Source organism: Harpia harpyja, chromosome 6, assembly GCF_026419915.1.
Source record: "Harpia harpyja isolate bHarHar1 chromosome 6, bHarHar1 primary haplotype, whole genome shotgun sequence".
Classification (NCBI taxonomy): Eukaryota; Metazoa; Chordata; class Aves; order Accipitriformes; family Accipitridae; genus Harpia; species Harpia harpyja.
Window position 1 is genome coordinate 9,090,384 of NC_068945.1, and position 26,010 is coordinate 9,116,393.

General features: G+C 42.9%; 2 protein-coding genes across 6 annotated transcripts in view; both read left to right on the forward strand.

Annotated features, from left to right (window-relative positions):
* Positions 1 to 4,174, forward strand: part of TSPAN9 (tetraspanin 9) — a 199,437-nt gene extending 195,263 nt beyond the window's left edge. For all 5 annotated transcript variants that reach the window (XM_052789656.1, XM_052789652.1, XM_052789654.1 and 2 more), the window contains one exon: positions 80 to 4,174. In XM_052789656.1, the coding sequence (XP_052645616.1) occupies positions 80 to 151 (72 nt within the window). In that variant the 3' untranslated portion in view covers positions 152 to 4,174. The remainder of the gene's footprint in view (positions 1 to 79) is intronic.
* Positions 4,175 to 10,974: 6,800 nt separating this feature from the next.
* On the forward strand, positions 10,975 to 25,573 carry PARP11 (poly(ADP-ribose) polymerase family member 11). Its single transcript, XM_052790211.1, has 8 exons — positions 10,975 to 11,034; positions 14,714 to 14,842; positions 14,954 to 15,074; positions 16,348 to 16,423; positions 17,999 to 18,071; positions 18,159 to 18,289; positions 22,718 to 22,869; positions 23,324 to 25,573. The coding sequence occupies exons 1-8, from the start codon at positions 10,999 to 11,001 to the stop codon at positions 23,635 to 23,637; spliced, it is 1,032 nt and encodes a 343-aa protein (XP_052646171.1). The 5' UTR covers positions 10,975 to 10,998; the 3' UTR covers positions 23,638 to 25,573.
* Positions 25,574 to 26,010: the final 437 nt, after the last annotated feature.

A 26,010-nucleotide genomic window follows, 5' to 3' on the forward strand; every position in this document is an offset into this window, starting at 1 on the left:
CTGGACCATGAACACAGGTCAGCAGTGCAGTTTTGGCAGCCTCCCTGTACTGAAGCCCTTATTCTTTGTTTTCCTTCAGATTCTTGGCATGGCCTTCTCCATGACACTCTTCCAGCAGATTCACAGGACTGGCAAAAAATACGATGCCTAAAGCCTCTGAAACATTATCACATCAACCCTTCTGACTCATAAAAATGAACAAAAGGAATGACCTCAAAGAGCATCAAGCCTAGCCCTGCTGAGGGAATCCATCCCATTGACCGATCTACTTTGTTCTTACTTGTCCGGTTATTACCACAGCTTGTTATTTGACTCATTTTTTTGTCTGTTTCACACTTGCCATTTATTTGCCAAAGAGGGGGGAAACCCCCCAAACAAATGGATTTTCTACATGAAATCATAGATCTGCTTTAAGAATGTTTCTTAACTTAAGAACATGTTTTGCTCTACTAATCCATGCTATATGTGCAAAAATAATGTGTGTTCAGCTTCAAGGGAGAATTCTTCAAAGTCTTCCATTAAGTTTTCAACCCTCATATCCAATTTACTGGAAGACTCGGAAAAGCCACTCTAACTGAGAGTCCTAGGAATTGGAGCTGCTTTGCTTTGCAGCTTCTTGTACCTTACGGTGTATACTTTTTTATTATGATAATGATGATGATGATTATTATGATGGATATAGCTTAGAATTTAGTTGCCTGACTTATAACTTCTTACTGGTTTTGGTTTTACACATTTATTGTACATTAATTTGGGAACCACTGTGCGATCTCCAGAGGACATGTTTTTCAGAGTTGACAGTTGGTGCGAGCAAATAAAGATGTAACTTTTCTCAAGTCCGTGGGGAGGCATCATCTACCTTTATCAGGGCCTTGATGCCCTTACTGTAACAAAGGTGGTTCCTTTCAAATCAGAGGCTCTTTCCTCAGATGGAATGCAATGCCTTCCCATTGGACCAGATGGTGAGCTTCCTACTCCTGTGAGGCAAAGTTCCAATGCCTTTAATCACCCAAAGTAGTGTCAGGCCACTTTGATATCATGCTGCTTTGAAAGCTAAAAGTACTGACTAAGCAAGTTACTGCTCCCTGGCATGAAGGCGAGAGATTGCAGTCTGACCTACTGGCCAGTTGGCAGCAGACTTCACGGATTGTGTTGTCTGTTTCAAAAAGTTTGCCCAAGGCATGGGATGCTGCTGGATATGAGGGAAGGGGATGGCAATTTGATGGCAACATTGTCGTGGCATACCCTTCATTGAAGGGGTTTCCTCAGGCAGATGACGGCTGTCTCCTTGAGCTGGAAAATGCGGTTGGATTAAAGGTGACCAGATGATGCAGGGAAGGGGCAATTTCTAAAACAGCACTCAGAGACTGTATGTGTTTGTCACACCTTCAGTACAGAACTGGTTCTTGCTGACGAATTGCCAAGTCCATCAAATGGGGTAGTTCAGAGCTCACTGCAACGCGTTTTTTTACCAACATTCCTGTTAGAAAACTTGAACATGTATTTCTCTAGTTTGAATGCTGCTTCGTTGCAGGCAGCCCCCATTTGTCAGTTGTTCCAGGTTTTTGCTGTTTTGCGAAGGAAGAAGGAAAGGCTCAGACATTGGAGGATGTTCTGATTTAACTCCAGTCAGGGCTCGACTCAGCTCTGAAAGAAACACTGCTTTTTGTATTAGCAGCAGTCAGAAGTGACCTTCAGAGGTTACCTCATCCAATGTCACTCTGAAAGGGGTACTGTCATCTATGTGAGGTGCGGTTTACTGTGACGTTATTGGGCTGAGTTTCAGAAACTGTTGAGGATGGAGATGTTGTGCCTTTCAGAGCCATGCCATGTCAAACTACTCCTCTGGTAAACAAGTTTTCTCTTAATGTCCAGTCTGAATATTTATACTTTAAACTCTTAAAAGGTATCATTTACATTGTATCATTCACCTTATCTTTTCCTTGTGGGCTGAAATAGCTGTTGAGCCACTTCATATCTGGGAGTTTTTAGTCCCCTGTTTATCTTCCTAGTAGGTCCTGCATGCATCTGTACATCTGGCAGCAATAGTGTTTTTTGTGGCCTATGTGTTACTTTTTTGAGTTTCTATGAAATCAGTGTGACAGGAAGAAGTGTGAATGTGTGGGAGACAGAGATGAATTTGTGTGTTGCAGTGAAGAAGGAGGTTACTATTCTTAGAGCATGGCCCTTGCCCATATGAGCACAATGCCCGAAGTTTCACAGGGCTCTTCTTTCCCACTGAAGCAGACAATGCCATATGGGTTCAGCTATTTCACTTGGATTGCCTTTGAAAGAGTCAGGGAAGAAGCAGAGGGAAAGCACAGAAACTGAATCCAGTTTTACTTCCATTTCTAACAAAAATTGGGACCAGGTGCATCTGAGCCCCACTGGAGATGGATGTTCCATGTTGAAGAAGGGGCCCTGATGCCCAATGTACTTGCTGCTACATGTAAGACTGTATCCAAAGTTGCTAAGATGCGTTCCCATTTTTGCAAGAAAAGACAGGACGATTTTCATCTGATGGCTCCACTGCATTCTCCCTTTGGGCAGAGGTGCTTAGCTTTCTCTAGCTTTCTCTGGTGTTCAAAAAGAGCAGGGTGCAGGGCTGAGCAGGAGCATCATCTCTGTCCTTTTGGGTCGCACAGTGGTACCTGCCACATCTTAAATTTTAATCTGCAGTCAGTTTTTGTACAAAATATGGTAAAATATATTAGTGAAAGTAATAAGGAAATAAAAAATGTTTATGAGTAACTCAGAGATGAAATGTGTAGTTGCAAACTCAGCTACTTTGCCTTCCATCCAAACTTATTTTTCTAGAATGCTTCATTCCATTTCATGATCTAGCAGCATAGATCCTGAAATCTTTTTTTTATGACTACTTTTGGCATTTTAAGCACAGTATTAAGTGAGATAGTTACACAAGCTTCATGTATTCATCTCTATGAAGCCACCTACAGGAAGGGAGTCAAAAGCAGGGCTGATTTGTGTCTCTAACTGACTCTCTGATGTGGGAGGTGATGACAGACATCCTGAAAGGAGCAGGAAAGTAATGCCATTTTCCAGGCAACAAAAAACAGCCCTGGAAAGTGTGAGGCTGCATCAGTCAGTTTGTCAGAGAAGGCACTAACTGTCCTGTAAACTGGTCAAAGGGAGCTTTGGCTCATGTATGTATGCACTTTTTTTGCTTATGCTGGTGGGTGGCTGTCTGTGTGTTTTCCCCAAATGTCACTCTGATTATTTAACTATAAGTTTTTAGCATGTTTTTAAATAAAAACTGATACTGAGTAAAAGTATCTTTAATATACACAAATATTGATTTATATAAATGCATACCTCTCTGTATCTCTAATTCATGAAAGCACAGTTCAAGTGTGTGAATGTGCTGTTTCTCTGAGTGTTCCTTCAGACTGGAGCATACCTGCTGTCTCACTGTGCTTCACGCTTAGAAGCTGCAGCAGAACTTAAGTAGAGACATAATAGGAGAACTGCGTGAAGAACCTCTACTTGAAAGCTGTTGAAGTGATAGCAGTGAATTCTGTTCCCTCCTGGTGGTACCAAGGCTGTTAGTTATAGGAAGCCCAGGTGGAGGGCACTCAAAAGAAGTGTCCATAGCTAAGTAGCATGTGAGATGAGAAAATCGATGGCATAAATGTCTCCAAGATGACAGAAGATGCCTTGTATGTGTCATGCATTGAGTTCCTGGGCTATGGTCATGTTAGGCCAACTCTCCTATCCTGTGTCCACCCCCCATTTCTATGCATGAAATACAAACTCACACACAGGAAAGGTGCAAGCAGAGGGCAGCCGAACTGATCCTCGTGGTCTTTCTTGGGCAACGTATTAGTCGGGCATAGAGAAGGCAAGAAGGAAAAGGGGGTTTTCCCAGCAGATGGTTCTTGGGAGCAGCATGGAATAGGGCACACGTAACTCTGGTATAATCTCTTTCCATAGAGTTGAGCAGCTTCATCCTGTAGCTGGCATGGGGGAAACCTGGAGATGTTTGCCTATGGGCTAGCCATCTGTTGTGCAGTAGATAGTAGACACTAAGAAACAACATGCCATTCCCACCAGGTGATGTTTGCACCAGTGTTTCTTCTATGCAATACCTACTTTCGCCTTTATATAAAAGATTTTTACTAGGATGATATAAAAATAAAGGATTTTTTAAAAGGTGCCTCTTTGAGCTCATTTCTCTCCTAACCCCAACTACCACCAAAACCAAAAGGGAACAAAAAAAATTCCAAAAGGTGACACAGAGATCTATTCCAACTCCACTGCAGTTGAAGTCCAGAGCTCTTGAAGCTCTTGCATCTCTGAAAAGATCCCTCCCCCCCATCCTCTCTCATCCTCCTTCAAAACAATACTCTAATAAAACAGAAATAGGTGTGAAAGATCCCCAAAGAACAGCAAATTGGTTTTGAGAGCCTGGTAATACAGGAAAGAGTTTGCAAGTGTCCCAGAGAATACAGAATAGTCGAAGAGAAGACAAAGTAGTAGAGAGCTTGAAAGACATCCAGAGGACACTGAGAAGTCTCAGAGAAACTGTGAAAATTTATTAAACACTGAGGTAGAAAAAGATCACAGAAGAGCCCTCCAAATGCCGGGAAAGTAGAAGATGGTCTGAAAGATCCCCAGATGAAACAGTGGAGCCAAGCAGAAGCCAACAAAGCAACAGAGAGTCTGAAAGAGATTCAGAGAACATAAAGTAGCCTCAAAGAAGGGAAGAAAGCCTGTAAGTGCCCAAGGAAAAAAAATGTAGCAGTGTCAGAGGCCAAGAAACAAACAGACAAGGCAAAGGACTCCCCAGAGAATACCGAAGAGGCTCAGCAATAACAAGAAAGTATCAGAGATATTAAAGGAGCTCCAGAGTACCCAGTAGTACCAAGGGTGGCCTCAGAGAAGACCAAAAAAAAAAAAAAAAAAAGGCAGAGAGCTTGAAAGTACCCCAAAGAGTAGCACCACAGAAGAGAAAATGAGCCAAAATCTGTAAAAGACTCGGAGAACACAGAGTAGCCTCAAAGAGGCAAAGAAACTAGTAGAAAGCCTGAAAGAACCATGGTGAGCACACCAGAGACCTTGACAATAACAAGAAAGTAGCAGAGATTCTGAAAGAGCCCTAGGAGAGTATGCCTGCAGCTGCTAAGGAAGGAGAGAGGCTGAAAGAGCAACAGAGAATAGCCTTGGAAAAGGGAAGAAACAAGCAAGGAGGCTGAAAAAGTCCCAGGAGAAAGAGTAGCTGCTGAGATGCCACGAACCTTGAAGAGAGACTGAAACAGCCCCAGAAAACCCAGTTTAACTTCAGAAAAGTGGGGGGGTGGAAATACAGCAGAAAGCCTGAAAGTGCTCCACAGTCACCTCAGTGAGAGGAAGGATCAGACTGAAAGCCTGCAAGGCAGCCATAGCAGCTTTGGAGATGCTAGGGAAGAAGTGGAGAGGTTGAGAGAGTCCCAGAGAACAAAGCAGCCTTGAAGAGCCTGAGAGACTAAAGAGAGCCAGAAAGAACCTCAGAGAAGACAGAGTAGTCTCAGAGAAGGTAAGAAAATAGCATAAAGCCTGCAAATGTAAAGGATAACAAAGACTAGCCTCAGAAAGGTGGAAAAAATTAGGCAAGAGAGAGACCCAGAGAGCATACAGTAGCTTGGAGAGGTGAAAAAATACAGGAGAAGGACTGAAAGAATGCTGAGGGAGCAAAGAGTAGCCTCACAAAGACCAAGAAAGAAGCAGAGGAGTCCAAGGAGAACACACGGTACCACTGGAGGGACATGAAAGTAGGAAGTAGACTAGAAGAACCCCACTGCATGCAGAGTATGCTTAGGGCAGGGAAGAAGCAAGCACATAGCCTCAAACAGCCTCTGAAAGCATGCAGGGTAGCTCTCTGAGAGAGACCAACAGGGAGGAGTTTGAGATGGGTTGAGCGGAGTGCAGAAGGAGCCTGTGGCACGGCATGACCGTGTCTCTTGACCTGCGGTCTTTTTAAAAAAGGCACTAAACAGTATTGGCCCCAGTATCGGTCCCCAGGAAACGCAAATAGTAAACTTGCTGCCAGTTAGTTTGAACAGCTGATCACAACCCCTTAAGCCCACTAGTCCAGCCAGTTACTCACCCACCTTGCCTTCCACTTTCCCAGACCGTACCTCAACCATTTGGCTACAGGGTTACTATGGGAAACTGTGGCAAAGAGACCACAGTCCAGGTGAACAACACTCGCTGCTCTCCGCGCATTCAAGTGAATACTTGGCGCACTGTGGAAAGCTATCAGGTTGGTTGGGTGTAATTTGCCCGTGGTAAATCTGTGCTGTCTTCTCCCAATCAGTTTCTTGTCCTTCGTACAACTGGAAGTCGTTTTTGTGAGGATTTGCTCTGTGATCTTCCCAGGGCCAGGGATTAGGCTGACGAGCCTGTAGTTCTCTGGGGGCTCTTTCCTGCCTTTTGGGGGAGATGGCCGGGGAGAAGACGTGCTATAGGCCTCCCCAAATCATCAGGAACCTCCCCTGCTCACTGTGACCTCTCAAAGAGGAGAGCAGCTTTGCAGTGACTTTGGTCAGCTCCCTCAGCACCTTTGGCCACATTTCAGGTGGACCCGTGGACTTGCGTATGTCCAGCTTGCCTTTTGGTCCCCAACGTAGTCTTGCTCTACCATGGGTAACGCTCCACACCACTGCCAGATTTTGCCACTAAGCTCGGGGACCTAAGGCCTCAGAGCAGACCTTAGCAAGTAAATGCCGAGGCAAGGAAGGCACCCTGTGTGTCCTTTGTCACCAGGTCCCCTGCCCCATTTGGCAGAGGGTCTGCTTTTTCTGAGGCTCCCTTCTACTGCCAATGTATTCATAGAAGTCCTTCGTGTTGCTTTCCACGTTCCTCACTAGTTTCAACTCCAGCTGAGCTTTGGGCTTTCCAGATTCCACCCCACCACGCTCAGGTAATGGCTCTATTCCTCCAGAGCAGCCCGGCCCCACTTCTGCCTTCGGGGCGCTTCCTTTGCGCTGTCAACCTCCGTCAGGAGTTCTCTGTTCATCCATGCTGGCCTTCTGCCGGGCCTGCTAGACTTGCCACACATCAGATGGACCCTTCTTGTGCTTTGAGGAGATTGCGTTTGAAGACTGACCAGCCCTCCTGGACTCCCTTCCCCTCCAGGGCGACTCCCATGGGATACTGCCTACCAGAGTCCCTCAACAAGCCAAAGCCTTCTTGCCTCAAGTCCAGGGCTGTAATCTTGGTACGTGCCTCACTCATGGCTGAGCGGACCTTGGACCTACATTGCAGCCTTGTCGGCAGCCCTGCCTCTGTGTCAGAGAGCACTGAGGGCTAGCTGCTCCACCATGGAAGACTAGTCAGCAGCGCAACGCAGGCGCAAGCAGTGGCCTCACCACGAAGATGCAGAACGGCACGTCCAGGTCAGGATGAGGGCCAAAGACAGTGCGTCACGTGCAGCCCAGCGATCCCCCAGCAAGTCCCTAGTGACGAGGCAGATCCAAGGTCAGCCAGAAAGCCGAACCAGCGGCTCTGGGTCAAGGTCCAGACTGTGCAGGTACAAGGTCAGCCATAGACAGGACTGCTACACAGCTGCAATGTAAAACACAGCTGGAGCCAGCGGCAAGGCCTCTGCTTAAAAACAGTTCCCAAGGGAAAGGAGGGACAGGCCCTTGCTCCTAGCTTTCTTCCCAAGAGCTCTTATCAGCAAAGGAGCTGGACTTGGACTCAGCCACCTAAACTCTAACTTAGCCAACTAAACTCCTAGAAGAGGGATGCACTCCGGGCCCTGACACGCTGACCCCGTCTCCTTCTTCTCCTGACTGGGCTCTCCGGATGGACCATGACCCAGTTCATTACCTTGCCTTGCCCGGGAAAGTCAGTTGACCCTGTTGTCAGCACACCTCCTCTGCCCTCCCTATTCAGTGGGAGGGCTGTGGGAGTGCGCCCTGGCCACTGAGGGCATTACCTGTGCTGTGGCCAAGCCCAGCTCCTGCTGTGCCCCCTTGCAGCTCGCCAACAGAAGCCTGTGCACCCATTTCACCCGGCGCTTCCTTCCTGCTCCCTGTGCCTCCCCTTCTCTTCGGGCTTTGGTCACCATCCCCTGAAGAACCGAGGCTCAAGCCCTCCTAGCTAGGCTGGAAAGCCTCTTGCAAAATCTCCTCTTGCCCCAGCCCCGTGTGGCATCCTGTGTCTCCCCAGCACTCCCCATTCCTCAAAGAGGGCGTCCATGGGCATAAAAGCCAAAGCTCTGTCTGCAACACTGGCCGGGCAGGCGGGTGTTAACCCGCAGGTTGGGTGCCCTCCTACCCAAGCCTCTCCTCTCCGCTGGCAGGACCAAGGAGAAGAGCACCGGGGCTCCAGCGCCCTGTAGCCACTCTTGGTTTGTTAAGGTCTCCCGTGACAGTATCATTGGTGCGCACATGGATGAGCAGGCCAGTGGTAACAGGCCAAAGTCCAGACATGCCTCCGTGCTCTCTGCAACAGCCCCAGTCCAACCTCCCTGCAAGCAACAGATCACGTGAGGCAGCAAGTAAGGTCAGTAGCTGGGTGACTCCGCATGCTGTAGCAGTCTCCAACCACTGTCACACACCAATTCCTCTCGGCACTGGTTCAGGTGTGGTTCAGATTCACCTGGCTATGACGCATCCCTTGACAATTCATAGCACCAGTGTTGTCCTGGGGCAAAGAGTGGGGTGATGCAGTGAGTGGATTAGACCAGGTGCTGGGATGCACATATGTGCAGATACTTGCGTACAGGAACATGCTGTAGTTCTGTGGAAGCCTGACTGCGTGTACAGCAGAGAGACTCTTGAGTTTTTCTTTTCTCACTTTGTGGCAGTTTGACCCCCGCCTGCGGCTAAGCACCACACAGTATCTCACTCACACCACCACACCCCCCCCCAGCCTCCAACCCCAGCAAGATGGGGAGAGCAAAAGCGAGAACACTCATGGGTTGAGATAAAGATAGTTTAGTAAGTGAAGGAAAGAGGAATGGGGGGAAAAAGTGATGCAAAGGCAATCACTCACCACCTCCCACAAGCAGACCAATGCCAAGCCAGTCTCTGAGCAATGGCTGCCTTCCCCAAATCCTTCTCCTCTCCATTTTTACTGCTGAGCATGATGTTATATGGCATACAGTATCCCCTTGGTCAGTTTGGGTCAGCTGTCCTTGTGTCCCCTCCAAATTCTTGTGTAACCCCAACCTACTTGCTGGGGGGTGCCAAGTGGGAAAAGAGAAAGTCTTGATGCTGTGCAAGCACCGCTCATCAATAGCCAAAACACAGGTGTGTTATCAAGGCTGTTTTAGTCACAAATCCAAACCACAGCACCATACACATGTAGCACAGCTGCTACAACGAAAATTAACTCTATCCCAGCCAGACCCAGTACACTCTTACACATCACTTGCGTGCTGGTGGAAAGAGACACCATGAGGTTACACAGAGATGTGGGATGTAATTTCACCTCTTCTTCTTATGGATGACTATCCTCTCCAGACTTTCCAGACAACCACAGGTTCCCAACCCCACAGTTTGTAGTGTGGGACTTTCTCTGATCATCTCAATCTTGCTCACTACGTTCCCCAGACACGGAAGAAACTACTGACAGTTGCTTCTGCTGTCCAGTGTAACTGGGCACAAAAGTATTCCACAAATGCTTTTCTCTCCTCAGAGATAATCTTGGCCCAGCACAGGGAGCAAAGATGGAGAGGCTGCACAGAGAAGCTATTCCCTACATGAGTGTTATTCATGGCTGGAAAAAGATGTCCCTACTTCTGGAAAACTCCTTTATTCCAGAAGCATCATGTTCATGTCAGTGAAATACCCCCAGTGATCCACCACAAGCTGCTTAACCTTTTAACTCAGAAAAATAACCTCTTCTAACTCTGTATTCAGAGGCAAGGTCGGTACAGCCAGAATCTGGATCCATATCCTGCCTGACACTCCCTCAGAACTTGAGAAACTCCTCGTTTTCAATCCACCTGTGTTGTTTTTGGCATGCTGCTCAACGAAAACCCTTCACAGCAGGATGTGCTGTGACGGCTTTGCACAGCTTTATGAGGACTGCCCGTTTTTTGAAGTCACCAGCCCACTGGCTGACTGCAGACTGCTTTAGCAGGCATCACGGCCTGCTTTTCCGCTCATCCCGGAGCCCCCGCACCAAAAGGCCGGGGTGAGCTGTGCTCGTGGCCGCGGCCTCTCTGACCGAGCGGCCCTGGAGCTGCTGCCGCTGCTGTTTCTCGGTCTCGGTTGTAGCATAAAGCCTCCCACGGACCCCAAGGCCCAGCTGACGGACGCCGGCGACAGGCCGCGGTTCTTACTCCCTCTTTGCCTTAGTCACACCTCAGGCACGGTGGGAACGGTCACTTCAGCTGCCCTGCCTGGCGCTAACGCGGTATCAGTTCTTTAAAATGCTACCTACGCGGAATTAAATGCATATACAGGCTCAGGTATTCGTGTATTTCACAGGAAAATTACGGGCTGTAAAAATTCCCTGGCCAAGCAGAGGCCCGTAGCCATGCAGGCGCACAGCCAACGATCAGAAGAACACAGCGCCGAAGCTGCGGGGGGTGAGGGGGGCACCGGGCGGCGCGGGGTGCTGCTCCACAGCCCCTCACCGCCAAAACGCCGGGGGCACCGGGAAGGCCCCCAGAGCCCGCGCGGCTGGCAGCCGGTACCGCCGTCGGGCAGGCCGACAGACGCCCGCCGCGGGGGGGGGCGGAAGGGTCACGGCTCCGCCCCGGGCGAGCGGCGAGCGGCGATGGACTCCCCCCCAGCGGCACGACAAGGACGCCTCCCCGCCTCCCCGGCCCCGCCTCCCCGCTGCACATTTGTATTACCAGGCCTCGCCCCTCTGCGTGGTGAGCCTATCGGACGCGACCTGTAGCAGCTGTCGCCCCGCCCCTTTCTTCTGCCACCGTTAACGGAAGCGCCCGCCGGCCGAGCGGTGACGCGTCCCTCCCACACGCATTGCCCACCCACCCCCTCCCTCCCGCCTCTCCCCCCCCGCCCCGCTCCGGGCGGTATGTGGGGAGCAGGCCCGGGGTGGGCGGCCGATGCGGTGAGTGGGGGCGGGCGGGAGCCGGGGCCAACGGCCGCTCCTTTCGTCTTTTTCCTCCTCGGCCCGTCTCCGTACTAGGCTGGCCCCGCGGGCCGCTGTCCCGCCCCGCCGGGCAGCGCGCTGCCGGGCTGAGGGAGGGAGGGGGCGGGGGGCGTAGGCCACCATCTTCGGGGCGGGCTGCGGCAACCCAGCCGGCGGGGTGCCGGCGCTGTGCTTGGCCGGACCGCCCCGCCGCGTACCTTGAGCTCTCGGGGGGGGTCGGCTCTGGAGGGGGTCGGCCACGGGGGTGACTGCGGCGGCGGTCCCCTGCGGCACAGAGGGGGTAAGTGGCGACGCAGCTGCGGGGGGGGTGTCTCGTTCCACGTTGCGCCCCGTACTGGTGCCAGTGCCGCTCTTCCTCCTCGCCCCCCCCCCCCCGGCCCTGCGCCCTTGCCGCCGCTCAGGCGCCCTGCTCTCTGAGGAGGAGCCGGAGAGACCCCTGGCACGGCCGGCGTTGCCGGCGGGGAGCCGGGCAAAGGTGCCGTCTGCAGGCAAAAGAGTCTTCGGCAGTAAAGCCCAGCCTGCCAGGTGGGAGCGGGCAGCACGAGAACGCAGACCGATCGCCTGTCGGGATGCTTCTGTATTTTTCTTACCATGGGGGCGGCGAGGCCCTGGCACAGGTTGCCCAGAGAAGCTGTGGATGCCCCATCCCTGGCAGTGTTCAAGGCCAGGTTGGATGGGGCTTTGAGCAACCTGGTCTAGTGGAAGGTGTCCCTGCCCATGGCAGGGGGGTTGGAACTAGATGATCCTTAAGGCCCCTTCCGACCCAAACCATTCTGTGATTCTACACGCTGCAAAGCGTGTTTATCCTTCAAACTTAAAAGTACTTCTGGAAAAATGAGGCAATGCGTTCCCAGTAGTAGTAAAGCCATTCAGTCGCAGCACAACACACAATGAGCATTCGTTCTGTTTAGGAGGAAGTTTTTGCTGCCAGAGTAATTGTGTTTAATTTGAGCTGTTCTGGTAACCCCTGGACCAGTAGAAACAGTGCTAATAATGGGAGTTGAGAGGCTGCCTGTTAGCAACGGCATTGCTAATAAAATTCCCATTGCTACATCCTTGATAGTTGACATCCTATGATCCAGAAAAACCCACTGAGATTTTTCTGCTCACTCTGCATGCGTTCAGAGTTTTTGGACAAAAAGCTACCTGCTCCTTATAAACAGTGTCGGTTTGATTTTGAATTCATCAGTAAGTTGAGCAATTTCCTTCAAGCATTTTGGATTTGTATCACCTTTGAGAACAGCTGTTTTGTTTTTATGGCTTTCTGTGTTTCATGCCTTTGGGTTGTTATTCCATACTTCTAGGTATCCTGGAATCTACCTGCCTTCCCTAGACTTTGAGGCTAGAGTAATACATGTGGATTGAATGTAACATTTTTGAAAGCTATGAGAGTAACTGTCTCCTTAGTAAATGGTTTATTCTGGAGGCTGCGTTGCCCCCAGAGGAGTGTAAGTGTGTTGACGGGGCACGGATGAGCATGCCTCCTCTGTTTGTAACTTGTTCAAACAACAATACTGATTTGATTGATCAGATTCAAGGCCCTAAACTAACGTTGCGATGGAGCTGAGGTCTGGCCGTGTTAGTGGGAATGTGAGAAGACTAAACGTTACCAAAAAAAAGCCTGAATTGCTTTCGGCTTAGCTTTAAAAAAGTGTAGATTACCTCTGCCTCCTCTCTGTAGGAGGGGACATGGCCAAATATTCATCTGAGAGGAAGAATCAAGTTGAAGGTGAAACGTCAACAAAAGATATTGGCCACTTGTGCTTTAACACCAAGCGAGTGTAGGCTCTGTGACTTTGCATTGCTGTGAGGAATAGAAGAGATGTTGGCAGATGCCCTCTGAAATGGAGAACAATTTTCTTATCTGTTTCAAAATATTTTTCCATGTAGCTGATGTACCTTTAGTGTAGTTCTGCTTGAACTTGAGTCAGCTATCCATGTATGGAGCCTTGTGTAAGCTTCCATTTGTACTAAAGTAGGTTTGCCGTCCAATTCTGCAATTTAGAGATGTGGTGGAGGCCCACTTCCGATTTCCCTGTTTTCTAAGCACCTAGATTTTTGTAGCCCCTTGGAGCTTTTGATGATTAGAATACAGTCTCTAGCAAGCACCATAAAGAGGTTCCTGGGATTGTCTTTCAAACAACCACAGATGGCTAGCTTGGGAAAAATAAGGGGGAAGGGTAGTGCTGGAAGAAATGCCTTCTGCTCTCAACTCCTGTCCCAGTAGCACTGGCCACCTGGTGCCTACTTCTGGTCTCCAGTTTTTGCCTTCTTCAGGTCTCTCCTTTTTCCTGGGTTGAAGTGTCCAGGAAACAGCTGAAGCATCCAGGATATTAACTGGACATTGTTTGACTTACTTGTGCTGGAGGGTGTTGTTCCATTTCTTGGAAGCAAAAGTTAAGTTGAGGAAATTGTTGGGAAGAGTGCCAGTCTTGGTTAAGCAGTTAGAGTGGATGAATTGCTGACCTTTTCTGGGAGTAGGGCAAGCTTCTTTCTCTGAAAGATTCCCCCCAACCTACTTAGAATTTTTGCTTGAGGAGGGGGGTGGCAGACAGAGTTGACACGTTAGGAGACGTGTGCAAGTAGAGTCAAGTACTTTCAGAGTTTTCAGGATTTTACTGATGTATGAAGAAGGAGCTGTAATCTGGCAGGGACTGTGCTTCCAAAGGTATTCTGGCATAGCTCTTGGTAGGCTTGAACTTGTCTAGTTGCTTTTCAAACTTCCAGAAATTTGCAGCATCCACAGCATACCAGGAAAAGGAATTCCATAGATTGCCATCTGTTTTATGAAGAATTTTCTCTTTCACTTGTTTTGAACTTGACACGTGCAGCCTTTGATAGGTGTCTCCTTCTTACGTTGGAAGAAAATGTGATTCGTTATTCCCTTTTCGGTTTTGTCATGATTTTGTAGACCTCTGCTATATCCTTTTCTCAATCCTTTTTCTTCCATCCTGCAGAATCCCAACTATGGTAGTCATTGCTGGTGTAGACGCTACTCTGGCTTTTGGGGCAAACCTTCTCTGTAATTACAAGTACAGAATACCAGTAATTTTACTGTATCATTTTTAAGTGGGTGCATTGGGGGGAAACAAACCTTCATGCAGTGTTGAGGAATAAGGTGGACTTGCACAGTTAAAATAATTACGTTCTTTGTCTTAGTTTTTAAGTTTTTTTTCTGATAACTTCTGATATCCAGTCTGATTTGTTCACTGCTGGTGAGTACCTAGTAGATGTTTTCATCAAGCTATCAGGTGTAACCCCAACACTTCATTCCTGAGTGGTATGTAACTCAGAACCTGTTGTATATATGAATGGCCTTGCTCATATGACCATCAGTATGAAATTTAGCACCTCTCTGATCTGATAAAACCTATAGCTCTTGCCTTTACGGGCACACTTACAGACATTTGAGAGAGTTTTGAAAATGTTTAACTAACTTAAAGGATTATACTGGATAAGTAGCAAATTGAGAATTTTTCTCTGAAAAAGAGAAAACAAATCTGCCCTTTGCCTGCCAAGGTTTTGTTTTTTAAGTATTGCAAATTCACTTTATTTTGCTTTTTTATGAATTTCTCAAATAATGCATTTTTGCAAATAGTATCAAAACTTTTTTTGTGTATGTGTGTGAATGTTTCAGGAAATGCTTCAAAGAACATCAGAAGATTTTTTTCCAAAGATGGAAAGTTCAGTTGAAGAGATGGATACCTCAGATACCCAGTGGGGCTGGTTTTATTTGGCTGAGTGTGGTAAATGGCATATGTTTCAGGTAAATACCTATGAGGTTATTTATACCTATGAGGTTAGCTATGATGGATTCCATACATCAAACTACCTATTGCTGAATTTGTCTAAATGTGCTTTTTCATTTATTTTGAAGACCGATTCAAACAGTCATTGCTCTGTTAGCAGTGAAGATATTGAAAGGAGCTTCCGAACAAACCCACATGGTTCTGTTTCTTTTACTACTGCAAAATTTAACTACACGCTAGACTTTGCAGGTACGTATAGTTTCATAGAGTAAATTTAAATAATAGAAGGTGCCAGATACACTGGTTCATTTGTTCATTCAGCAAATTATTGTCCTTGTATCTAGTGCAAAAACTTGTGATTGGAAATGTCATCTTCACTGGAAAGTACACAGGAGTTCTTAGAAGCAGCTGCCCTCTTACATTTTCTAGTGTAGTTTATTAATAAAAGTAGCATGTCTTGTTTAGTAGCACTCCATCATGTAACCGCCACTTACCTCAGCTGTAGGTGGTAAGTAGCATACATTTATGGGACTGGGAAGTTTGAACCTTTTTTCTTTAACATGCAACTCATGTAAGCTTGAAAAACCTCTTCCATTCAGAGTCTGTATAAGAAACATTGATATGAAAGAAGTTTCCTGCAAAATACTGGCATCAAAGTGATTTAATAATTCAGCAAGTAGTTGAAGCCAATTCTGTTCTCAGAATAACAAGGAGAGAGGCAAAAGGATTTTTCTAGTAGATTGTAAAGATCTCACTTATGCTACGCTTGTAAATTGCAGAATATTACAGGATTCTCATGTATGTAACTAATTATAAATTAATCTGTCCTTTGTTCAAAGGTGTGTTCTAATGACTTCCTCTTTTTTTTTTTTTTTTTTAAGCTTTTCTATCCATACTTTGTTTATTTTCTGATTAAATTATGAAACGGCTATATGCTTAAATAGAAGCCTTTTCCAAATGAAAGAAAATAATAGTATTTCAAATACAGAAAGTGGGGACTGGGTAAAACAGCGATGTACTGGGAGTATAGTAGTATGTAACAATACAAGGAGGTTTATGTTTGCTTGTGTTGAAATGTCTGTTTAAAAAAACCTTTGTTTTGCATCTGGAATAAAAACACTAAATGCAAATGCTAAAGAATGATTTTTATGTTACTGTTTGTAGGTCATGATGTTTTGCCTTAAGGACAGTCGTAATGTGCTTTGTCATCCTAGTTGTATTAAAGTCAGTGGAAGTTTTGCCAGTGATTTAGTGGGGCTGAATGTTAGATGGGTATTTTAACAATAAACATTTTGTTTGTGTAATATTTACTCATTTTGTCAACTCATATAAATGACAATGATTCTGAGGCCAGTATTTAGAAACATTTATTGAAAATGCTGATTTGTTAATTGTAGAAATAGGAATTCCTGTCAAGCAACTTTGGGTGCAGTAATGTTATTTTAAAAAATGACACTTAAATGTTTCATATGCTATAGATGAATTCCAGAAATTTTCATCCTAACTCTTGTTTTATGCACAGTGATGAAACAAACCAACCTAACTACCCTTAAGCAACGTCCAATAAAGAGAGCTCCCTTTTCTATCAGTGCTTTCAGGTAAGGAAATAAAAGGAAGACTCCTTATTTTTATTTTATTCCTGATTCTTCTAAGTAAAATGAAACAAAAATATGTTTTATATTTATTGTTTATATTTATTTACTTTTTGCATCAAACAGTTTGAGGTGAACCAAGATGGGAGAGCTAGTCAAGTGAAGAAGGAAGACATTTCAGAGAAGAGTGACAAATGAATTTTTAGTTTGTTTTTTATCTTTTTTCTGAGAAAGTAAGGAATGTGCAGTGGGAGAGGCAAGGCATACTGAATACTGATATCCTTTGGCAAGGTTCTTAAAGCTGTGCCTGACTTTAGCAATTGGAGTCCCTTGCTGTAAATACCTGTTGAATCAGAATTTCTGTGGAGAAGCAGCAGCAAAAAATGGAGTAGTTTGTTCCATTGTAATCATGACTTCATAAATTATTTAGAAGTATTATTGTAACAGCAAAAAATATTTGAGTTATATTTTCTTGCCTGTATGTTTTAATTGTTTACTCTAAAATGATTTGAAATTACAAGAAATTGCATCATAGCAACCAGATTTTTTTATGAGTCTAATTGCTTTAGATTGTAAGTTTCTTAGCATTTGATCAGTCATTAGATGTAAAGCTGTACTGATGTAAATCTGATACTCACTAAACAATAAACTGATCTATGCGGTGATACTATCACAGGTATAATTGACTATATGGGATATGTGGGGGTTTTCCCCAAATAGTTTCTTAGAAATAATTTTAGTTCTAAATTGTAGCCTGGTTATACTTTCAAAAAGAAATCTGGCATTTTTAATAAGAAATGTAGTAGCCATCTTTTTTATGTGGACATTCAAGAAGGCCTGGGTTTTTTGTTTTTTTTTTTAAGTGTCAACTCTTTTTTAGTAGATATTTGCTGAAGAGTATGTGCAATAATGTGGCAATTCACTTCCATTTTTTTGTTTCTTGAATAATTGCATTCAGTACTCTTCTGCCATGTGATGACACCATTCTTTACTTTCAGGAGATTGCTTCTTTTAGTCCTGGTTTTAAGGCTTAAAAGCTGCTACGTATGTGGTGTATATGCTTAAAACACTTTTTTTTGAGGGTTTGGTTTTGTTTTTTCTAAAAACAAATTCAACTGTAATTTTCAAGTGTGTATTTCTAACATGATGCTTTTAAATACATTCAAATGAGGGCTCAGTTTCCAGAGGCTTAGGCTAGTTGTAATTCCTGATAATTTGGAATGTTCAGGCTGTATCTACACTCTCACATTTCTAAATTAGTGTTGCTTTCCTGATGTTGCGGACCTTTCTGACCATCTCTTCTGACTTATCTTCCTATCTTTTGTTGTGTAGATGGTGTATTAAAACTGTTCATTACCGTGGTTTATTTATAGTAAGCTAAGCCAGAATTTGAATACAAAAATAAGACCTCTTGCCTTTGACCTTACCTGCTGACAGCAGCCTTTGTTTGAATTAAAACTCTAAGTAGTTTTGTATGAGTTGGGGATTTTTGCATACCATGTTGTTTGGAGCAGGAGTTTGACAGGAAGAAAATGCCTCATGTCTTTGATGTGATGTGTTTTTACCTTTTTTTGTTTCAAGTTTCATCTGTGAAAATGAGGCTATCCCTATGCCTTCACACTGGGAGAATGTAAATACTGAGGAGCCATACCAGGTAAGAGTTGGTATGCAAGTTGGTCAAAAACATGTGATAATGAAATAATGCATCGAATTGAAATCGTACTAACCTCTTTTTTTCCAGCTTATTCCATTGCAAAAGAAAACAAATGAATATAATGAAGTTTCTAGTCTCTTTGGAAAAACAATGGATAGCCACCGAATTAAAAGAATTAAGAGAATACAAAATCTAGACTTGTGGGAGTTTTTTTGCAGGTGAGATTATTTCTAAAACCAACAGTCTTAGGATTGTTAACGGAGCAAATCTTGAAGGCATGCAGCAGAAATATGTTTAATTGCTTTTATTATTAATGAAAATGTGTTACTCTTTACCTTTTTAAAACTTTGTCATTCCTCTGCATTCAAAATTCCATTTTCAAAACTCTGTAGCTTCTACAGATGCAGAAATGTAATACTTGTAGATAGGCATTAGATGTAGCACAGATAAAACTGATGCATTAAAGATGTTCAGGATGTCCGTGTGGTAGATGCCCATGATACTTACGGTGAAGTAAGGAGAACAAAAATAAGCTTTTTGTAACACAATTCCTTGACAGGCTTGTATTATTTTAATTTTTAGAGAACAAAGCAAATTAATATTTGTGGCTTGTTTAACTTCTCAACTTTATGAAACCTAGGACAGAATTAAGTGTCCAATTAGCACATATTCAGGTAATTTCTTTAAGTGTAATGTGCTACAAAAGCTTTTTGTAAGTTCTCTTCTTTTCCCTCTTCATATCGTGCTGGCCTGGAAGAAGTAGGAAGTGCTAAGTTCTGTTTCCACTTATTTTGTAGTATCAGTCTTAAGCAGTTGTATTTGACAAATGTTGTTTGTGTAGCCTCTAAGAAGGAGTACGTATCAGAATCAGTTTTGAAGAGGTACTACACTATTAAAGCCAACTGAACTAAGTTATATAGTGAGGAAATAACTAAGCAGATGTATATTAACAATTTGTATAACTTATATGATTTTTTGAAAGAGATGTAATTTATTGTTAATTTAAAGCTGTATCATGAATATACATAAGGAAATGAATTTAAGTTCTTGGTTAAGAGAGTTAGTCTTCTCTTAATTGCAAATTTATTTGGTTATGTTTACCTGTTTAAGTATTAAGGCTTATTTGCTTGGCCTTGTGTTTCAATATCTACCTTTCTACAAATAAGTTTCTGTAGAGGTATATTTATACCATCTTAATACCAGTCTTAGTTTTTGAGAATAGGAGTAGCAAGCAGACTTCAAAGTAAATATCCTTTGAGTCTCCAGTGTAGATGGTAGAGGGACAGGGGAAGACCTTTTTTGCTTAGCTTAGGAACTGATGTCATTTGGAGAGTGTACTAGTTTTCCTGACTGGTCAGTGAGTAGAATTCATGGCTTAAGAACTCTGAATATATGGATGCTGTGCTAGAATATTCTCAAGGTACAAAACTGAGAATGGGAATTAGAATTTCATACGTCAGGAGTATTACAGTATTGCCATATAACTACAAACCAAGGTACTTTTTAGTACCTGTACAGTATAAAAGTATATGGAGAAAAGTAATTTCAGTTTTAAAACTTCTTTCCTGTATCAAAAAAATGCAATTAACGATGAAAATTGCTGGAATAAGTGTATGCAATTGAGGCTTAGCTGCTTTTCTGCTGAGGGTAAAATACAGCCTTGGAGTAGATGGGCTTACACTGGTGAAGAAATTATTGCCCAGTAGTATATTGCAAAGAAGAAGGTATTCCAGCATTTCAAATTCACTAAAAGTTCTTTTGGTGTCCCATGTGGGAAAGTGAAAGCAACAGGTGTATTTTAGTCTGGCGTATTTTGGTTCATGCATCTCAGTCTGATGTTGTAGAGAAGTACGGCAAGTAGAAAACTGTGTTTTATCAGTGCGATTGCTGACCATCTTTAGAAACAGCTTGTGTGCTTGCATAAGTACAAAGAGCATGTCTCCGGGTATTTAGTTTTGCTTTGCGTTTCTCCTTTTTTGAGCAAACTGGCTGTATGAGAGCCTTCTGAGCGGTGGATCAGCTTCATTTTGTTTTACTGGATTAGCTTGTTACTGCTGGTGGAAAGTGCTACGGTGATGGTGTTTAGAATAGTTGGACTCCTTGATTTCTGTTCCAAATCAACAAAAAATCCCGCTGTGGCATTTCTGCATTCTGCAGAACTACCTTCCCAGTGTGCTCAGTATAGTCCACTACTTAGGAGGAACAATTGCTACTTAAACTTTTGTGGTTTTGAGAAAGTGTTTTGTTTGTTCGATAAGGTCAGTGATTAAATTTGAGCACTGCTTGAATGATTATATGTGTCATTGTAGTGGTCAAAACATGTTTGCCTGTTATAATAGTTCCCATACTAATGACTATTTTAAATTGTTTTTATGAAATGAACTCATCAGAGATAGTGAAGTACTGTTACAGAACATTTTTGGACAATTGATTATTCACCTTTTCTATAAATTTGTTCTGTTCCCCTGTTTCAGGAGAAGTTACTCTAGGCTACCTTTATACGTTGTCAGAGATCAGCAGCCAACAACAGAGGGCTGCTGACAGAAAAATTTCAAATGTGCAGCATTACTAACCCTTAGCTCAGAGGTGTTGCCTCACACAGGTAGTTTTCTCAAGATGCAGGGAATATTGGCTCCTGGGTTTTGTTGAATTGCTAATAGAGTGGAACTTGAGTGCCTGGAACCTCTGTCTCTCTGACACAGAATGTCACAAATGAGATTATTAGTGAAACCTTCCAGATGCCCTTGAGATTCTACTGACATTCTTCTGATTTGGAAAGCAGTTGTAGGGAAAAAAAAGACCAAAAAAAATTAAGTTGCCGAGACATAGGTATTTTAGTTTGCACTAACTGGAGGAGAAAAAAAAAAAAAGCTGAACAATAAAACAGAATAAACATATCTTTCAAGCTACTTACTGCAAGATTTTAGCTTCTGTGAAATGTACTTACTTATAAATAATGCATAATTGCAATGTAATGCCATTAATATGATAAAGGATCCTTGCTGCCTGTCTCTTTCCCTGGACCTGGTTGATAGGACTTCCTTGGACGACATCTCAACTGTAGGCCCTGAGAACGCTTCCCCAATTCAAGTGTGCACTCCAGTTATAAGCAGATTGCTTAATTTGAGAAACCTAAGTATGTGCCTGATAAACCTAAGTATGTAGCACGGTGCCCCATGCACTGTGGCTTTTGTCTATGCACCTGAATTTTCTTCCTACAAGAACAAAGCTATGATGCACTCTGACTTGTTTTTGTCTGGACAGTCAAGGGATCATAACTAGGAACAGCTCAGTGATTCAGACACAGCTCCAGAGTCGGCTTCTTCATAAATCTTAGGAAACCCCAGCTGACAGAAAGTCACTTAAAAAAGATTGATGGAAAATGTATCTCTTCTTTAATTGAAGGTGTGCTATGGCCTTCTGTCCATGAGAATGTAATATATGTTCACCTGTAGTATAAGGTCATCTTTTTTTTTTTTTTTTTTTTTTTTCAAAATTCTAGACCAATGTAACCCTGTCAATGCACAACTTATCTCTTTTAGGCAGTATGTGAACCATAAATTCAGAAAACCATTGTGAAATTATCATGTTAAAGTAATTTTACCTAAAAAATTAGGTAACTTTATTTTTAGTGTTTTTGCTGGTTTACCTGGGTAATTATACTTTATAATCCACTAACTTTGTTATCCCTCCCACCATGTGTCATGGTTTAACCCCAGCCAGCAACTAAGCACTACGCAGCCACTCACTCAATCCCCAACCACCCAGTGGGATGGGGGAGAGAACCGGAAGGAAAAAGGTAAACCTTGTGGGTTGAGATAAGAACAGTTTAATAGAACAGAAAGGAAGGAACTAATAATGATAATAACAACAATAATAAAATGACAATAATAATAATAAAGGGATTGGAATATACAAAACAAGTGATGCACATTGCAATTGCTTAACACTCACGGACCGATGCCCAGTTAGTTCCTGAGCAGCGATCCCTCCCTGGCCAACTCCCCCCAGTTTATATACTGGGCATGATGTCACATGGTATGGAATACCCCTTTGGCCAGTTTGGGTCAGCTGCCCTGGCTGTGTCCCCTCCCAACTTCTTGTGCCCCTCCAGCCTTCTTGCTGGCTGGGCATGAGAAGCTGAAAAATCCTTGACTTAGTCTAAACACTACTTAGCAACAACTGAGAACATCAGTCTGTTATTGACATTCTTCTCATACTGAATCCAACACATAGCACTATATCAGCTACTAGAAAGAAAACTCTATCCCACCTGAAACTAGGACACCATGCTATGTAAGTAGGCGGAAGGAACAAAATGGGAGAAAAATGCCTTTCTTTTAAAAATGTATCTGCAGAAAATGACCACACTGAAACTATGAACAATGTTGATAAAATTGGTATAAAAGACCTTTTTTCTTAATCTTGGATTACTTCTGAAAATAGTCCACAGCATCCAGAAGTGTGTGATTTCTAAACACATACCTTAAGAATTCTGATCTGTTTAAAAACTAGGATCATCTAGACACTTGTGAAAGTGGAATTTATGGAGTGTTTTAGCTCTGTCCCCTCTGCAGTGTTTTCAGAGTAGCAACTTAATTTGATTGTACAGATGTTTGTAATGCTCTATTGTGTGTTCTCTGTAGGAAAAAAGCTCAACTAAAGAAGAAAAGAGGTGTCCTAACTATTAATGAGCAGATGTTATTTCATGGCACCAGTAATGAATTTGTAGAAGCAATATGTATTCATAACTTTGACTGGAGAATAAATGGGATGCATGCTGCTGTATATGGAAAAGGTAAATATTTTTGTCACATGCAACAGTTTGGTAATCTTAACAGTTCAACGTCGTTAAGTGTTCCCTGTAGTATGTTCTTCGTGATGTACTCCCTGTGTTTATCCAAGAGCTGTTTAATATAGCTCTGCTTTGACATCAAGTGTAGTTAAGACTTAAAGTTAGGATGCAGTAAGAAATGTAATTGTCACAACTGGCTGGTAGGACCAGGGAGCATGGGGAAGGGATGCCCAAAAAAGCAGTGTTGATCACAAGACAATCTCCCTACTAAAACGTTCCCACTAAAATATTTGGTCATGTTGCTATAATCAAACGATTTAGGAAAAAAAAAAAAAGATTTGGATTGCTAATGACCATAAAAGAACAGACATCTTTCATCATCCTGATACCTATACACGTGTTCTAGTAGTTAAGCTGTCGTGATAAGAATGTTACCAGATTTTTTTTTATTTGAAAGGGACCTATTTTGCAAGAGATGCATCATATTCCAGTCGTTTCTGCAAAGAGGACATGAAGCATGGAGATACTTTTCAAATTCATGGTGTGAATCTGCAGCCTCATCTGCATAGACCAGATAAAGTCATGTTTCTTGCTCGTGTATTAACTGGTGACTATATCAATGGTGATTCAAAATACATGAGGCCTCCTTCAAAAGATGGAAGTTTTGTGAACTTATATGACAGCTGTGTGGATAACACCTGGAACCCAAAGATCTTTGTTATCTTTGATGCCAACCAAATCTACCCTGAATACTTAATAGAATTTTGTTAAGTTTGAAAAGAGCTGAACTGAGTATTGTTTGTGTCTTTTTTTATACTTTTGTTCCTTTTGTAAAGACAACAATATAAAAACATGAAGTGTGAAAGGAGAGAGGTGAAAGAAAAGCTAGCATATGTTTATGGAGCAGGGAAGCTGTTAAACATTTAAGAGAGGTGGTCAAACTGTTTTTAAAAATCTGTAAACTTTACTAATGCATTTTTCAAATGTAGAGACTATTAGAAATTTGAAATTGCTTAGTAAGCCTTAAATACATTGGGCATTGGTAAGTTTTCAAAAGCAAGATTTATGTTCTGATTTTTTTAATATATTACAAGTATTTATTCATGTGGTAGAAATATGGCTGTAATATAGTATGCATATGATGAAACTAATCTTTTATAAAGATTGTCTGTAGAACATAAAAATAGCGAAAACATCAGCAACAAAAAACCCCAGGGGACTTAGCTACATATGTGTGTATGTCTGTGTTCTGTAGTACATGTTGCTTGTGTTTGAAGGTCTCTTAGTTTGGATTCTAAACCTACCAAAAAAAAAAAACCAAACCTCTGTCTGGAGAAAAGTGATGAAGGAGCTATGAAGTTCACCGAAGCCGTTAGGTTTAACTTCAGGTACATTTTACTGTAAGCTTCAATTATATACTTGCAAAGCTTTAATCATATACTTGCAAGATTACAAAACCCTTGCACTAGGATCTGAACTTCAGTTTTGATGGAAATGATGCCCATAAGCTCTTGTGGTTGTTAATTGTTTGGTAGCTAACTGTTGAGCTCAGTGTTGGGATGTCAGCAGTTCTTCTGAGTTCTCTTGTTACAGTATGCGTGTGCATGCACTTACATTCATGCAGCTGTGTTGCTGATTCTTGCCTGGTCAGGGTTTAAGAAGCACTCATCGCTCGTGTACTTGCTGTTACAAAAGACAATGTTTAGATTAGCTGTACTGGAAATAATCCAGTTAAACTAACAATGAAAATTTCAAAAGATGCCATCCTTTAATTTTTAAACACCTTAATAGAAAGCTTTCAATAACACTTGTGTAGATCAGGTCTTCATAACTGGTATAGTTGTAAAGTTAGAGTATTTTTCACATGTAGAAAGAGCAAGAGACAATATTTGGGTAAAGAACAAACTCGAGTACCTAAATACATGAAGAGCCTGAAGAAGGGGCTGTTACAGTGAAATGCACTGAAATGTTAAACAATTTGCTATGAAATTGTGTCCCAAGTGTTTTTCTTTGTTAAAGGACCTAAGGAGCACTAAGAGACAAGGTCTAAGTGGAAGCCTTTCCAGACTTCTTTGTTGGCTGTGACCAGTAACAATTCCCTAGAGAAATAGTATATAATTATGGCAGATATAGAATGATCTGTATTGGTCTGTCATGGAATTGTTAATGGACTTTTTGGGTCAAAGGCTGTGTTTAAAATCTGTTGTATTTAAAGGGCATGACCAAGTCTGCTCAAAATCATATTAAACCTTTGGAACTGGAAGCAGAATATCACTACATATCTGGCATCATAACTGAGGACGCAAACATCTCCTCCTTAGTGCTATTATCTTTGCCTGTCAGTGGATCTTGCACAAGTTGGGTGTCTGTTTGTATTTATAATTTCATGGCAGCTTTTCCTTTTGCTTCTGTTCGTGAACCATTTAGGGCTAAGATGCATTTTCCTTTATTTTAGAGCAACAGGAAGTATGCTCTGTGATCCCAGTTAGGAACTCTGGGTTCTACTGTTGTAGGTGTGATTTGTGTTTGATTCACTACTATGCTAGCTGTGCAAAAGGCACATTGTTCCCCACATTGTACAGAATATTTAACAGCAAATCATCAGCAGGGAATTTGTGTATTACTGAGTCCTTTTTATTCTTATACTGTATTCTACAGAACATACATTTTATGAAACTAACAAATACATGTGCTGTTATTCCTTTGATTTGGTCTTTTACTTCTTCTGAGGTCTGAACTGACCTTTTTAGTTAAGAAAACTAGTCAAGTTTCTTTTTTAGTGTCTCATGGACACAAAATACCATCATCTATACTGATCTTCGTTACTTTTCCAATTGTTTGTGTGGTGGTGTCTTGTCTACTACTTAACTCACTTAAATTGAATGGCAGAATCTTAATCTTACCAAATCACTGCACAATTGTAGTTTCAGTTCTTCTTTTAATGTACTGTTCTGCTTTCTGGTGTCCATTTTTGTGTTGATGAATCTTGATACTGAAGGTATCTGTAAAATAGCCATCCTTTTGCTGGCAGGTGGGGAGAGAGATTGTTATTGCAAGCAAAGTCCAGAACTCTACAAGTAGCCAGTACAAGAAATAGTTGGACTTAATAAAAGGAACAGTGAGAGAGGAAGGGAGGAAAATAAG